General features: G+C 37.6%; 2 protein-coding genes across 2 annotated transcripts; one reads left to right on the top strand and one right to left on the bottom strand.

Moving 5' to 3' along the window:
* Positions 1 to 369: 369 nt before the first annotated feature.
* Positions 370 to 6,736, bottom strand: LOC125665788 (angiopoietin-related protein 1-like). The gene is made up of 3 exons (XM_048898671.2): positions 6,060 to 6,736; positions 3,335 to 3,488; positions 370 to 2,472 (listed from the first exon to the last, which is right to left on the bottom strand). Exons 1-3 carry the CDS (start codon positions 6,712 to 6,714, stop codon positions 1,992 to 1,994), a joined length of 1,290 nt encoding a protein of 429 aa, XP_048754628.2. The 5' UTR covers positions 6,715 to 6,736; the 3' UTR covers positions 370 to 1,991.
* A 1,684-nt stretch (positions 6,737 to 8,420) lies between these two features.
* Positions 8,421 to 9,177, top strand: LOC130050697 (uncharacterized). The gene is made up of 2 exons (XM_056150923.1): positions 8,421 to 8,881; positions 8,970 to 9,177. Exons 1-2 carry the CDS (start codon positions 8,421 to 8,423, stop codon positions 9,175 to 9,177), a joined length of 669 nt encoding a protein of 222 aa, XP_056006898.1.
* Positions 9,178 to 16,737: the final 7,560 nt, after the last annotated feature.

The following is a 16,737-nucleotide window of genomic DNA, read 5'->3' as shown; positions in this document are numbered from 1 at the left end:
TCACTCAAACTTTGCAAAATCGGCGATATTTCAGGAAATGTTTATTATTTGCCTAGTTTTTTCTTAATTCGTAAATATGTTGATCACCAAATCATTTCAAAACTTGTTACGTTCGATTCCCATTTATGATACGAGCGAAATAAACTTAAATCAACATCATTTTATGAAACCATTGAATAGAAATGAGGAATTTATGGATGGGTCCCATATCATAGCATATCATATATGGCTGACTTATATGTCTATACAATAGGTGAACAAAGCTTTTGCACATTTTTGACCTTTTCTCCCGAATCACTGGGCCTATTTCAACCAAACTTGTCATAAAGCATCCTGTGATAAATGAAAGGTTATACTTCAAAGATGATATATAATTGAGAAATAGTGAAAATATGGTAGCATCTTTTAAAAATATTAAGAACAACTGGACCAGAAAAAAACCCTAATGTGAAAGTGGATAGATCATAACCCCTGGAGGTAGGGTGGGGTTACAGTAGGGAATCACAGTTTTAAATTCATGAGGATATGTAGGGAAACTGTTCTCAAGAACAGCAGGGCATTGATAAGTGATATTGTTATTCAGCCAAACATCCTCGGGTAGTGTAGATTGTTCAAATCGTGGTCATATGGGAAGGATGGAAAACAAAGCTGTGCATTGGAAAATGCAGAAGAAAACTTCGAACCAGCAGGGCGATGATTAGTTATATCAGCAGTGTGATGATTAGTTATATCAGCAGTGTGATGATTAGTTATATCAGCAGTGTGATAATTAGTTATATCAGCAGTGTGATAATTAGTTATATCAGCAGTGTGATGATTAGTTATATCAGCAGTGTGATAATTAGTTATATCAGCAGTGTGATGATTAGTTATATCAGCAGTGTGATGATTAGTTATATCAGCAGTGTGATGATTAGTTATATCAGCAGTGTGATAATTAGTTATATCAGCAGGGCGATGATTAGTTATATCAGCAGGGCGATGATTAGTTATATCAGCAGGGCGATGATTAGTTACATCAGCAGGGCGATAATTAGTTATATCAGCAGGGCGATAATTAGTTATATCAGCAGGGCGATAATTAGTTATATCAGCAGGGTGATACTTAGTTATATCAGCAGGGCGATAATTAGTTATATCAGCAGGGCGATAATTAGTTATATCAGCAGGGTGATACTTAGTTATATCAGCAGGGCGATGATTAGTTATATCAGCAGGGCGATGATTAGTTATATCAGCAGGGCGATGATTAGTTATATCAGCAGGGCGATGATTAGTTATATCAGCAGGACAATGATTAGTTATATCAGCAGGGCGATGATTAGTTATATCAGCAGGGCGATGATTAGTTATATCAGCAGGGCGATAATTAGTTATATCAGAAGTGTGATAATTAGTTATATCAGCAGTGTGATGATTAGCTGTATTATAGCGATACTTAGTTACACCAAAGGGCGATAATTAGTTATATCAGCAGGGCGATGATTAGTTATATCAGCAGTGTGATTATTAGCTGTATCAACAGGGCGATGCTTAGTTACACCAAAGGGCGATAATTAGTTATATCAGCAGGGCGATGATTAGTTTTATCAGCAGTGTGATGATTAGCTGTATCAACAGGGCGATACTTAGTTACACCAAAGGGCGATAATTAGTTATATCAGCAGTGTGATGATTAGCTGTATTAGAGCGATACTTAGTTACACCAAAGGGCGATAATTAGTTATATCAGCAGGGCGATAATTAGTTATATCAGCAGGGCGATAATTAGTTATATCAGCAGGGCAATGATTAGTTGTATCCTTGATTTAATTTTAGGTTTCAAAAGTCACTTGTAAAAACGTTAGCAGTATTTCCTCCAGATCATATCTTTATACAAAGACAGTAGCTAATAGTTCGTCTTCTCTATGCTTGATTTCATCAGCACAGTACAATTTAAGATTGTAAACACTGTACAATACGATACAAGGTTCTCTGTACGTGATGACAAATCAAGGGCTCACTGGGAGCGTGGAACTCGGAATGATTTTCATCACAGAACTTTTGACACAGATGCCAGCGAAACTCATACAATAACTACCAGTTTTCATATACATGGCGTTTAAGTCATATCCACAGTTTGAGACAGCCGTCGTGGTGTTGGCCCACCACCCACTAGCAGTGTACCCAGAACAATCCAAAAAGAAACGAACGGTGCCCGGATGATCCTGTGTAACAAATGCATTTCCATTGGCTGTTTCCATAGTGTCGTCGAAGTTACCCGTATATCCAGAGACATGAATGCGGTAGTAATTCCTTTCGTTTTCTATTGTAAAATTGCTGTACTGAGCCCAGTATAATTTACCGCTGTACCCCACACCCTCCACCCTAAGGCCATAGTCAGTTTGCGCCAGAATATTGTATACGTTTTCATTGCCTAACCAATGCTCTGCAGACACATTTCCGAATCCTCCAACAAAATCAGACCAAGTCCTGAAAAATTTCATAAATACCTTTAAATTGAGGCGGACAGAGTAGAAGGTAGGGACAGTAGAGGAGAAGTGAAAGGAAGAGAAAGAGGAGGAGGAAGGGAATAAAGGAAAGGACTTAAGGGTGGGGAAAAGGAAGGGCATTAAGGAAAGGACTTGAGGTTGGGAGAAGGAAGGCAATAAAGGAAAGAACTTCAGGATGGGAGAAGGAGGGCAATAATGGAAAGGACTTGAGGGTGGGAGAAGGAAGGGAATAAAGGAAAGAACTTCAGGATGGGAGAAGGAGGGCAATAATGGAAAGGACTTGAGGGTGGGAGAAGGAAGGGAATAAAGCAAAGGACTTGAAGGTGGGAGTAGGAAGGGAATAAAGGAAAGGACTTGAGGGTGGTAGAAGGAAGGGAATATAGAAAATGACATAAGGATGGGAGGTGGAAGGGAATTAAGGAAAGGACTTGAGGGTGGGAGAAGGAAGGGAATATAGGAAAGGACTTGAGGGTGGGAGAAGGAAGGGAATATAGGAAAGGACTTGAAGGTGGGAGAAGGAAGGGAATACAGGAAAGGACTTAAGGGTGGGAGAAAGAATGGGATTAAGAAAAGAACTTAAGGGTGGGAGAAGGGAGACAATCATGGATGGGAGGAGGGATGTAATAAAAGGAAGGGATGTAAGACTTGTGAACGGTATGTCTACTTCCCTGTAAGGAAGCGAGATACATTATGATAGGCTGATTAATAATGTATAAACCTGACCGGACAGGGAAAATCTGTTAATAGATTACCGGATATGATAGGCTGATTAATAATGTATAAACCTGACCGGACGGGGAAAATCTGTCAATAGATTACCGGTTAATACACTTTATACAAACCTGAATGGACCGGAGAAATAAGTTGTACCATCTATTCTTTTCTGTATTATAGTCCAACCATGGTCACAGAAAACTTTAAATGGTCGTGGGGATTGTGGAGGTTGAATAGTGAAGACTCCGGGTGTCTGAGCTTGGGCATAGACATCCAGACAATCTGAGAGAGAAATCAGACAAACAAAGTTATCACAATAGTATTATATAGACATCCAGACAATCTGAGAGAGGAATCGGACAAACAAAGTTATCACAATAGTATTACATAGACATCCAGACAATCTGAGAGAGAAATCAGACAAAGTTATCACAATAGTATTACATAGACATCCAGACAATCTGAGAGAGAAATCAGACAACCAAAGTTATCACAATAGTGTTACATTGTACATAGACATCCAGACAATCTGAGAGAGAAAACAGACAAAGTTATCACAATAGTATTACATAGAGATCCAGACAATCTGAGAGAGGAATCAGACAAACAAAGTTATCACAATAGTATTACATTGTACATAGACATCCAGACAATCTGAGAGAGAAATCAGACAACTAAAGTTATCACAAAAGTATTACATTGTACATAGACATCCAGACAATCTGAGAGAGAAATCAGACAAACAAAGTTATCACAATAGTGTTACAATAGACATCCAGACAATCTGAGAGAGGAATCAGACAAACAAAGTTATCACAATAGTATTACAATAGACATCCAGACAATCTGAGAGAGGAATCAGACAAACAAAGTTATCACAATAGTATTACATTGTACATAGACATCCAGACAATCTGAGAGAGAAATCAGACAAACAAAGTTATCACAATAGTATTACAATAGACATCCAGACAATCTGAGAGAGGAATCAGACAAACAAAGTTATCACAATAGTATTACATTGTACATAGACATCCAGACAATCTGAGAGAGGAATCAGACAATCAAAGTTATCATAATAGTGTTACATTGTACATAGACATCCAGACAATCTGAGAGAGAAATCAGACAGACAAAGTTATCACAATAGTGTTACATTGTACATAGACATCTAGACAATCTGAGAGAGGAATCAGACAAAGTTATCACAATAGTATTACATTGTACATAGACATCCAGACAATCTGAGAGAGAAATCAGACAAACAAAGTTATCACAATAGTGTTACAATAGACATCCAGACAATCTGAGAGAGGAATCAGACAAACAAAGTTATCACAATAGTATTACATTGTACATAGACATCCAGACAATCTGAGAGAGGAATCAGACAAACAAAGTTATCACAATAGTATTACAATAGACATCCAGACAATCTGAGAGAGGAATCAGACAATCAAAGTTATCATAATAGTGTTACATTGTACATAGACATCCAGACAATCTGAGAGAGAAATCAGACAGACAAAGTTATCACAATAGTGTTACATTGTACATAGACATCTAGACAATCTGAGAGAGGAATCAGACAAAGTTATCACAATAGTATTACATTGTACATAGACATCCAGACAATCTGAGAGAGAAATCAGACAAACAAAGTTATCACAATAGTGTTACAATAGACATCCAGACAATCTGAGAGAGGAATCAGACAAACAAAGTTATCACAATAGTGTTACATTGTACATAGACATCCAGACAATCTGAGAGAAAAATCAGACAAACAAAGTTATCACAATAGTATTACATAGACATCCAGACAATCTGAGAGAGGAATCAGACAAACAAAGTTATCACAATAGTGTTACATTGTACATAGACATCCAGACAATCTGAGAGAAAAATCAGACAAACAAAGTTATCACAATAGTATTACAATAGACATCCAGACAATCTGAGAGAGGAATCAGACAAACAAAGTTATCACAATAGTATTACAAAGAGAACATGTGTTGTATGCGGGTGCTTGATTGAAAAAAAAATGTGTTGCATAGACAGACAGACATACATGTAAGGACAGACATTTAAAAATGCAAACAGGTGGATGCATACACAGACGGACAGACAGACTGACAGAGATACAAAAAGGCAAATCTACATGATTCCACAGTACGTCTACTGGTGCAGGATAAGACTTGTAATTTGGATTCAAATGCATCATGCATGGTGGATCATCCTTCATTAATGAGTTAACGACTCCGATTTTGCAGTGTATTTTTAAGAGTAACAAAAATACATCTCAAATTATATCTACGAACCTTTGAAATAAAATACATCTTAAAATATATCTACGGACGTTTGAAATAAAATACGTCTCAAATTATATCTACGAACTTTTGAAATAATAAGGTAACGAATGGCTGCATAAGCTACATGTAGGTGGTTCCATTGTGCATCGAAGAAACTCAAAAATGGAGTTATAGGACAATCTTAGCACTAATCGCCTTTTGGAAAGCAAGAAAACAAGTCTCCCTGAACACTATTTGCTCATGAAATATTCATATCAAATTTGTATGATACTGAACTTCCAAAGTACTATCCAAGGGCAGATCACTCTATACTCAATCATATGTACGCGCACATGAACGCACACGCACGAACGCGCGCGCGCGCACACACACATATATCTTTAGTGATAATAATTTTCAGTTAAAGTTTAGTTGGTTTTTTAATTCAGAATAGCACAATTATGTCTTGATTAATTTACACGCAAGAAAAAATAATTTATCTTTAAGTGCAAAGTGTCTAAAAAGTTTCTCATAAAAATATGATATAATCTGAACGCTTTACCATGCAGTACTGTTGTAAGGGGCGTGGTCTTTGCCGGCGTGACAGTTCCTGACGCATGCGTGGTGATGGGTACCTGTCCTCCTGGATGAATTGGGGTGACTGAACTCCCCGAGACCAGCTTATCAACGGTCTGTTTCACGTTGTCTATAGACTTTTGAATCGCTTGCGTGACGGAGTTAAACGCTCTCGAATGGGTTCCAAGCTCAAGCTTAAGATTTGATATGTCCGCTTTTATTTCTGGTTCTGAAGCTTCTAGAGTCTGTACCCTCGTCGTCAGACTTCCGCTGCTTTGAATGGCGGCTAGTTTTCTTTTGGTTATAATGTTGTCTTCCTCGAGAGTCCGTACTCTTTCCTGCAGTTGAATCAGTGTTGTTACGTCATTTTCTAATGACGTCACTTGTAACTTGAGGGCAGAGTTTTGCTTCGCAAGTTCGTCCAAGTCGTCTTGCATTTTATCCAACTGGTTCTTGAATGCCGACGGAATTTCTCCCGGATTGGAGGGTTGGGATGGATGTTCCGTCACGGGTCGTGGTGTGGTGGTGGTGGTGGTGGTGGTGGTGCGTAACGTGGTGGTATCAAGTGGGTCGTTAATGAACCCGGATGCCAATGAGAAAACTGCGAGTAGTGTGCACAGCTGTTTGTGAGTGTGACACATTGTGTTAAGATCGATGTTGTGTAAGGTCAGAGATATAAATCTCTTATCTCTGATGGGAATCCTGTTTTCTGTATACATGTAGTTAGAAAGCCGTTCACGCATTATCATAAATTGTATTGTTTAATGTATTGTTTATTACCAAGAACTATACAGTTCATAGGTTTAACGTATATGGTCATAAAATAACTTGTATAATGGTATGTTTAACATACATGTATAAAGCATGGCATAACGAAGACGATTATGTGGAATAGTGACGTAATTACAATTGTCTATTGTACGAAAGCGTCAATAATGCATGTTATGTAAGCTCTAGTATGATACATGATGTATAATGGTGAGGATAATCTCTTGATAGTATATTAGATTTCTGCTTTTAAATTTGAACACTTATAGAAATACGTTCCCAATTTACATAAATCTATAACATGTTCACAAGTTTGAAGGCAGAGGGGTTTTAAAGTAATATTTCTTGAACAGATTACGTATGGGTGAAGTTTCAAAATAACCATGAACTTTTTTGTATGAACATATCATTTAACCTTTGTTTCACTTCTAATAAAAACTGGTTTTAATTAAAATGTTCTTTACAATCCCATAATATGTATTCAAAACCCAATATATTGATTTTTTTTATATATCACAACCAAAAAGGAAAGGTATCCAGCTCACACACACGATACATCCACCGCTTTTTATCATACGTTACTTACATACAAACATCATTTATTCATTTCAACATTCTGTGCCTTCTGTTTCAATGTAATGGTTTTCGTCCCAATATACCATCACGAATACAGTGCTTTTCTTGACACCTAATACTTGTTTAAAACAAAAACAAAAAACTGGAGCAAAAAATATCTAATTCATTTGCTAGGTGCTGTTTCCAAACTTTATATCTATAGTTTGCTATACTCCCAATATATATTTCAAACAAGGACAATTTGGTACTTCTATTCAAGTAAAATGACTTCATTTTGTTAAACTCTTTCTACTCTGTGCTGTGCTGTTTTATGAAATTGACCATTAAAATTCAAAGTGAGGAAGTTGCTCTACAGCATCAGCTCCTAGTTTGTGACATTTTGATTGACATGCCAACCAAAGCCAAGCACAAGTTCACACCTCGCCTGAAAGTCTGGAAACTCAAGGATCATGCAACTTGCAGATACTTCCAGAAAGCATTTGAATCGCATGTATCGGCCTCAGCAAGGGAGCCGGAGCCACTACCGAGGAAATCTGGACTAACATCAAAACAGGTTTACTGAAGACAACTGAGAAGGTGCGTGGCATAACACGATCCCACTGATTGTGACGGGGAAACTTGGTGGTGGACAAACCTTCTGGAACAGACCATCACAGCTAAAAGGTTAGTTTACAATGCCTGGAAGTCCGGAAATGGCACAAGACCAGAGTATGATGCGGCCAAGCGTACACATAGACAAGCAGTTCATCATGTTCGCTATGAGGCAGAAAAGCAGATACATGTATACGAAAACATAGATACCAGATGCGAAGGGAGAATGTTGCTGTTGTGGGCGACAAACCAGTAAAGAATGACAGGTGAGATGTCATTGAACCAAGAAGCAAAGGCGAAAGCTTGGCTAGAGTACCATGAAAGGCTCCTAAATGTGGAATTTGACTGGGACCCTGAATACCTAACCGATTAACAACCACTGGAAGGTCCACCTGTCCCAATCACAATTGATATGGTGAAAAAGGCCATCTCCAAGATGAAGTCGGAAGCAGCTGGACCATCGGGAATAGTAGTGGAGATGATCAGAGCCGCAGGTGACACAGGTGTATCCATGATCCGTGACCTTGCATCGTCAATCGTCCGTGATGACAAGGTCACCACTGACTGGGAGCAGTGCTTCATTGTATGCCTCTACAATGGCAAGTGTGGTGCTCTGGACAGGGGCAACTACCGGGGACTCAAACTGACAGAACAAGTAATAAAAGTCCTGGAGAGGATTGTGGAAAGCCTTATTAGGCAGTTGGTGACAATCGATGACTCCCAGTTTGGCTTCGGACCTGGCAGAGGTACAACTGACGCAATATTTGTTGTTCGGCAGCTGCAAGAAAAATATCTCGTAGTAAACAAACGGCTCTATATGGCGTTCGTGGACCTCGAAAAGGCATTTGACAGTGTCCCTCGGAAGGTGATCAGGTGGGCGCTGCGAAAACTTGGTTTGGAAGAGTGGATTGTGCGTCTGGTGCAATGCTCGTAGCTGTGTTCGCATTGGTGATGGTTACAGTGAGGAGTTTGCTGTGAAGGTCGGAGTCCATCAGGGGTCAGTACTCAGCCCTCTGCTTTTCATCATCATACTCGAGACTCTTTCACGCGAATTTCGCACCGGTGTTCCCTGGGAGGATCTGTATGCGGATGACCTGGTTATCATTACTGGCTCATTGGATGAATGTGTCAAGAGGCTGGGAAAGAAGCTATGGAAAGGAAAGGACTGAGAGTGAATGCGGGCAAAACCAATATCATGATCTGCGGTAAGGTTCTTGACCTACTTCAGGACTCGGACAGCTTCCCGTGTGCTGTCTGTCGTACAGGTCTAGGCAGCAATAGTATTTTCTGCAGTGGCTGCAAGCACTGGGTGCACAAGAAATGCAGTGGGCTCATGCTGCTGTCTGTGGACCCTGACTTTAGATGTTCAAGATGCAGGGGAACGGCTCGCCCTCTTGACGGCAGGCCGCAGAGTGATATCCAAGTTGGTCTGAACAAGTTGGAGGTTGTAGGTTCCTTCTGCTACCTCGGAGACATGCTTTCCGCAGCTGGTGGCTGTGACCTTGCGACCACTACGCGTGTGAAGACCGCTTGAAAGAAGTTCAAGGAGCTGCTACCAGTCCTGACATCACGCCACCTGTCGTACAAGACCCGTGGTCGTGTGTATAACACCTGTGTACGGAGCGCTATGCCAGTGAGACCTGGGCACTGACCAAGCCAAATCTTCATCGCCTACTGCGCAATGACAGGACCATGATAAGACAGATCTGCAACACGAAGCCTGAATATATGGTTACTGTAGGTTCAACTGAATTGCTGGGGCGGCTTGGCATCAATGACCTCGACCTCATCTTAAGGGAAAGGAGACTCCGCTGGTATGGCCACGTTGTCAGATCCAGCAGTGCAGTCAAGTGCGCTCTAAACATACAAGTTCCTGGGAGACGTAGAGTTGGTCGGCCAATGCTATCATGGAGAGAGCTGACGGAGAAATACCACAGAGAATGGAAGCTCTCTACTGCCGACCCTCAAGACCGGAAAAAATGGAGATCTGAGGTGAGATCTGCCATGCGTGCAGCTAGCCAGATACCTGGAAGGGGGCCCGCTAGTGTGGACAATACCCGTAATTCTGCACGGAAATAAAAAGGAACCGACAACAACAACATTCCTAGATAATTGAAATTTTCCACAATATCAATCTAATTAAAATTAGATCCTTTGATCCACTCACCTACGATGCATAGCGATCGTAGGTGAGCGGATCAAAGAATCTAATTTTCATTAGATTAATTACCATAATATCAATGAGGTCATTGTTATTCATCCAATAATAATTATTTTTTAATTTACCACTCTTTCTAAATAAAACAGTTTTAGTATTATCTGCATTAGCCTTTGTCTTCCACATGGATGTGTATTTCTATAAACAATCAAGCATATATTGTAAACCTTGTTCTGTCTCTGAAAAAGTACAGTATCATCTACAATACATGATCAAAAAATGTCTCTTATTTCCAATGAATTCCATTTCAAAATCAGTTTCATGCAGAGAAAATAAAAATGGAGACATAGATTCGCCCTGCATTAAGCCTCATTGGCAGTTAAAACTTGGATATCTCATTGCTATGTCTTACACATGATTTTATATTAAAATACATATATTTTATTACATTCAACATTTGGCAATCAACGCCACTTTTTGCCAATTAAAAAAACATAATGTTTCTACATGTCAATTTTATCAAAAGCCTTTTGATAGTGTATAAAACAGCAACAACCCCCCCCCCCCCCCCCAAAAAAAAATTCCTTCCTCAATATTTCGGCTGATTAGCCAGTGTGAAACTAAGTTACATCTGTTGTACTATAACCGGCTTTAAAGAGGTTCGCACCTGAGACTTGGAGTCATGTCAATTTTTTGGTAAGTGTATTTTTCATTACTACGTATACATTGAAGGAAAATTAGGAAATTAAAAAGAAAAAACTGGGGTCACAACGCTAGTTACTGAGCTACAACTTGTTCTAAACATGACCATTTTGCACTTAAAATTTTAATCAATTAAACTTGATTTGGCCGTTGGTGTCAACACAACATAAGCAACACAAATCAATCACTACATAAAATACATTGTAAATACATAATCATGTCTTCTAACACTACCGATAAAAATGTTTGATACTAGTCATGGAAATAAGTAATGACCTATTTGCACGTGATATACGAAAAAAATCATAACACATGTATCAAATTTGAAAGGATATATTAGGAGTTATGTCAATTTATAAAATTTCACGTAATTTTCAAGATCTTATCTTAAAATTTAGAAAGGCAGTAGAAAAAGTGGAAGCTAAAGACCAAATTTTTAATTATTGGCGAAAATACGGATTTTTTATACAAAATTTCGAGTAAATAATTCAAGCTTTTTTAAGAATCGGTGTTCTGATTGAAAAAATATATCAACCAAATTAATAAATTACAACATTGAACTAGTTCCAAGTCTCAACTACTTGTATCATAGATTATAAAACTGAAATACACGCATAGGGGTATAAAAGTAAAAGATACGAGTATATTGGATGAAACAGAAACTGTAAAATCATGCAGATTTTGAACTTTTTGATTAATCAATCCTTCCGCCGAAAAATATAGTCCCTGCCAAACCCTTTCAAAATTTGAATTGATGGATAGGGTTCAGTAATAGATATATGTGTAATATGTTTGCACCAATGAGATCAGTATTGAACCAGTGAATACTTAGTTGTAGCATCCTGCGCAGTTGTGCTAAAATGTCATGAGCGAAATTTTTCAAGTATATAGTTATAAAGTTTGGTTAAAATTGTATGACGCAAATATTGTCCCAATACTGTAATATAATTCAGATTTATGGATCTCAGATATCAAATATGACTAGAAGTCAGATAGGACAATATTTGAAAGAAGAAAAAACTACAAAATTTCATTTTGAAAGATATTTTAGGTGGTCTAAGTAAACTCAATTATTAAACATTTTATTTTGTACTTGAATATATCCCACCGTGTATAACGCAACATGTGTGTGGGAGGGGGAATATTCATCCTCTGGGACTTTGAAGACATTTGCAAGGTAAAATGGCATGCTTATATAGCTTTACTGCATGATTGAGGTAAAACTAGTCCTATATTATTAATTAACGTACGGTGGAACACTGAATGTCACTCCTTTTCCACTTCGCAGTTCGTACCAGAAATTAACTGAACAACATAATGATCTGACATGCCGAAATAATCATCTGACAAGTCGACATCAGATCATTATGTTGACTTGTCATATCTTTATGTCAACTTGTCCGACGATATATGTTTTAACTTGTCATATAATCGTGATGTTGACTTGTCAGATAATCGTGATGTTGACTTGCAGATAATCGTGATGTTGACTTGCAGATGATATAAATCGTGATGTTGACTTGTCAGATAATCGTGATGTTGACTTGCCAAATATTAAGAAGATGCCAGCAAATGGCATTAATATATCAAAATGAAAAGAGAATGAGAAAATGAGTAATACCCCCCCCCCACCCACACACACACACACACACACACACACACACAAGTAGACATCATGTTAACATTATCATCTGACAAATCGACAAAAAGATATATGCATGTACATGTAATAGCACATTTTCACTACAGATTTAAGGTGACTCGCTACACTTAACATTTTATATAATGGCTCCTTTAATTAAGCACCTGTGTGAAGTCTTTGATACTCTCAGTTAGTATGTTCTTGTTCTCAGAAAGTACACATGGGATAGATATGCAACCTTCTAAGAATGATAGTATATCATTTGTAGATGTGCAGAATAATAGTCATTTTGTCTGCACGCGCATTGCTATTTTGGTGCACTAACTTTGGAATCTGTCCAATTTTTTAGTTGTTCATTGAAATGGTTTGATACTTATATATCATTGGTAGATATGAGACCAAAAACTTATCTGCATGGTCAAAATTACTAATCTGCACGCGGATCCATGTGTGCTTCATTTTGATTGGGTAAAACTAAAACGTCTGTAACTCTCGTATGAATTAAGCAAATGAGTTGATATATTCAAAGCTTAGATAGATGATATTTGTATCTAAAAATTGGTGGAATAAAAATGCCAACGTGCACGCGCATGGAAAGTTCAATTTTTGAAGAACAATTTAACGTTTTTGTTTTTCATCAATGTTTTCTGATGTTGAGGTTTTAGGTACGACGGTGTATTCGTGCCAATTTTAACCTAGCAGAAAAAATAAAAATAAATCGTTAGTACGATTTATTAAATCGTAGAAACGATTTAAAAAGCCGTTTCTACGATTTAGAAAGTCGTTTTTACGATTTTAAGGTCTCATTTGACATATTGCAATTGGTCGTCGTCCGTCATCGTGCGTTAAAAATTGAACATTTTTAACTTCTTCTTGAGCTTCTTTTGGACAATGCGTGAATTAAAGAAGAGGCATAATGTTGATTTAGACTTGTTTATATATGTGAATATCTACATATGAGTTATGATATGTTAACATCTCTGTCTTAAGTAATTAATGAGACCTATGTACCTTTTGTGACATGACCGGCAATGTTTTTCTTTGAAGTTGACAGTACAATAACTAAAATACAGAACACTGTTCAGTGGGCGTTCACTATGCAAATGACCCAAACTATACAACAACTAAAATAAAGAACACTTGAATCAGGGAACATTCAATTTATTTTTAGAAATAAACAAAAAAGAAATGACTAGATTTTTATTTCATAGCAATATAAAAACTGAAAAAAACGCAGAAAACAGTTTCTTTATGCCGTTGAGAGACAACCTGAGCGTAATTCACTTCATAGAGAAAGTAAAATTACACATATTGAACACTGCTGGAAAGGAACTTAAATCCTTAAAAGGCTCACGCTTTGCGGACTCGTTCTGGGTTTCCGCTGAAACCTGACAGGTCATCACCGTGGAAGTGCTTGTAAGACCGCTCATCATTTTCAGGGTCCAACGACCTCTTCACAGAACTCCATGGCGGATCTAGAACTTGCGACACCTTTTTTCAACATAGCCGAACTGCAATCTTTATACTTCCGCACTGCCTCTGACCTTTCAGATAAACATCAAAGAAATCAATTATGCATCTCTCCCCTAAAATGAAAATAGCCATTAATCAGCGAGCCAAATTTAACCAATATGCAAGTGATCTAATCAATATGCGATCAAACACTTTTTTCAAATTGTAGAATGACAAACGCCAATACGAGAGAGAGAGAGAGAGAGAGAGAGAGAGAGAGAGAGAGAGAGAGAGAGAGAGAGAGAATTTCAACTTACCAGGACAGGGTTTGACACTAAGGCACGTCCGACTGACCGAGTCTACTAAATGATAGGTCCGGTCGGGTAAAATGTCGATTTACTAGTCCGACTGGTCGTGTTAAAAATAAACAAGAAACTTTACTTTAAACAGTAAGATATTTTATTCTTAACTAAAAAGAAAATAACTGTAAAGAATTTGCAAGCAATCTTGAACCGTGTGATGGAATAATCTCTATTTTTAGTTCTAATAAATAAGTCGCGGTCGGTAGTGATGTTTTACGACATCTACTCGATGTTAATTTTAAACAGTTTATTTGAATTGACTATAATAAAGTGTTTATCAAGTTAATAAATTACGTCGTAAACGACTATTTATCGGTGTTGACATATGTGCGGGAATGTCTCTATATTTTAATACGACTTCTCGTCCTCAAGGAAAGACGTCCCAAGAGAAAAAAGAAAAGGTTAAGAAGAAACAAAGCCGGGCTTATGAAATGTAAATGAAATAAAAAGCCGGATGAGGTCATTTTATACTAAATAGATTAAAGAATATCCGTGCTGGGTAAAATTTAAAGAAACACAAAACGTGTTTGAAAATCAAATTGAATGACGAGACTTAATATATTTTTGAGACAATTAAATACGTTTTGGTTCAAACTTAATGTTGAAGTATTTAAACATGGAGAAACTATCAGGGGTTTTTTCTGGAAAGTTGGTCAGGGCTAGTGGATATAAAGTCAGGTCTAGTAAAAATCATTTGAAGTAGCCCGACTGGTCTAGTGCTCAAAAAAGTAAATGTCAAACCCAGCAGGATCAGAGTAGTGTTTGATGTTCTTATTCTGAACATTTACTGGCCTAATCCCCCTTTATAAGTTTTGGAAGATCGCCCCACAAACTTTATGTAATTTCCACACTCGTCCGCGCCAATGAAAAATTGTTCAGCTGTCAAACTATGATGCTCGTCACATCCTCTGAGGCCAAATAATTTGCTAGCATAAAAAAACATCGTCAACTGCAATTGCTCTCCGTTTTCTTCCATTCTTTCACCATCCAAATGATACTAACTGACACAATTCGCGCTCGCGCAAAATATAATGTAAATTGATTGGTCACTTTGTCAACTTAACCTTTAACTTTGATTTATATTCAGATTAGTTATCATTGCAACATCTGATTCGCTGTGAAAATCATACAGATAAAGAATCTTCAAAATCTAAAAATAGCTGAACTGTCATGTCACAAGTCATTTAGAATACTCGTTCCCTATTGTATGAGAGATACAGGGCGGGGCCCGGCTTGAGCTATCGCTCTCGCCTCAAGCCCCGCCCTGTATCTCTCATACACCAGGGAACTCGTACTCTAAATATTACTTGTTTTATTTTTGATAATCATCATTCAAAAAGTATGACAAGTTTACGTTTGTAAAAAATAATGAAGTTCTAGCGAGCCGCTATCCTACTGATACCAGATGAGTTTCTTATTTTTTGGTAATCAGCATTTGATTAATTCATATTCGGACGAACGAAGTAAGGGAGAATGTAATATTGTATATCATGTCCAGCTCATCCATCCTCTTACATCTGTGTTTAGCTCAGCTCAGTTTCAAAGATTTTCATAAACTTCATAGTATCTTTGCAAGCAATTAACAATTACCCTCGGACTCTTGTTTGATTTTCCATCTTCCAGCCATATGACGTTGCGCGAAAAACCGTCAATACACTCATGAATTACTATACCAAATGGTTTCAACTTGTCATTTCCATCAATATGCCAAATATAATTTGGACCTTTGCTACTGTACACTCTTCACTTTAATCTGTCCCTTTTCCGCATATGCATGGACGCCTTCTGGGTCTTGCATCAGAGGCAGATTTATAAGGGGATAATCATTATAATAATTTTGTCACCACCCTGAAACCAAACCCTTACCCCCTGGAATAATGAAATTTACAATTTTTGTAAAGGACTACCTACTCCTTATAGATATCCATTTAGTTTTAATTTAGTATCACTATAATCATCTGTATATCAAGAATAATGATTAGGTATCAAAAATAAAACAAAAGGTACATAGGTCTCATTAATTACTTTAAGACAGAGATTTTAACATATCATAACTCATATGTACATATTCACACATATAAACAAGTCTAAATCAACATTATGCCTCTTCTTTAATTCACGCATTGTCCCAAAGAAGCTCAAAAAGAAGTTAAAAATGTTCAATTGTTAACGCACGATGACGGACGACGACGAATTGCAATATGTCACTCGAGACCTAAACATCGTAGAAACGACTTTTTAAATCGTTTCTACGATTCAATAAGTCGTACAAACGATTTATTTTTATTTTTTCTGCTAGGTTAAATTGGCATGAATACGCCGTCGTACATTCTTGTCCAAATCTCGATGCTATTTGGTGTATCATCTGAATAATCTAACAAAACATGCTCAGAAGAGTAAAATAGACGTTCCA

The sequence above is a fragment of the Ostrea edulis genome, chromosome 10 (genome assembly GCF_947568905.1).
Source record: "Ostrea edulis chromosome 10, xbOstEdul1.1, whole genome shotgun sequence".
NCBI lineage: Eukaryota > Metazoa > Mollusca > Bivalvia > Ostreida > Ostreidae > Ostrea > Ostrea edulis.
The sequence above is the reverse complement of the archived record's forward strand: the minus strand, read 5'-3'. Positions and strand labels throughout refer to the sequence as shown.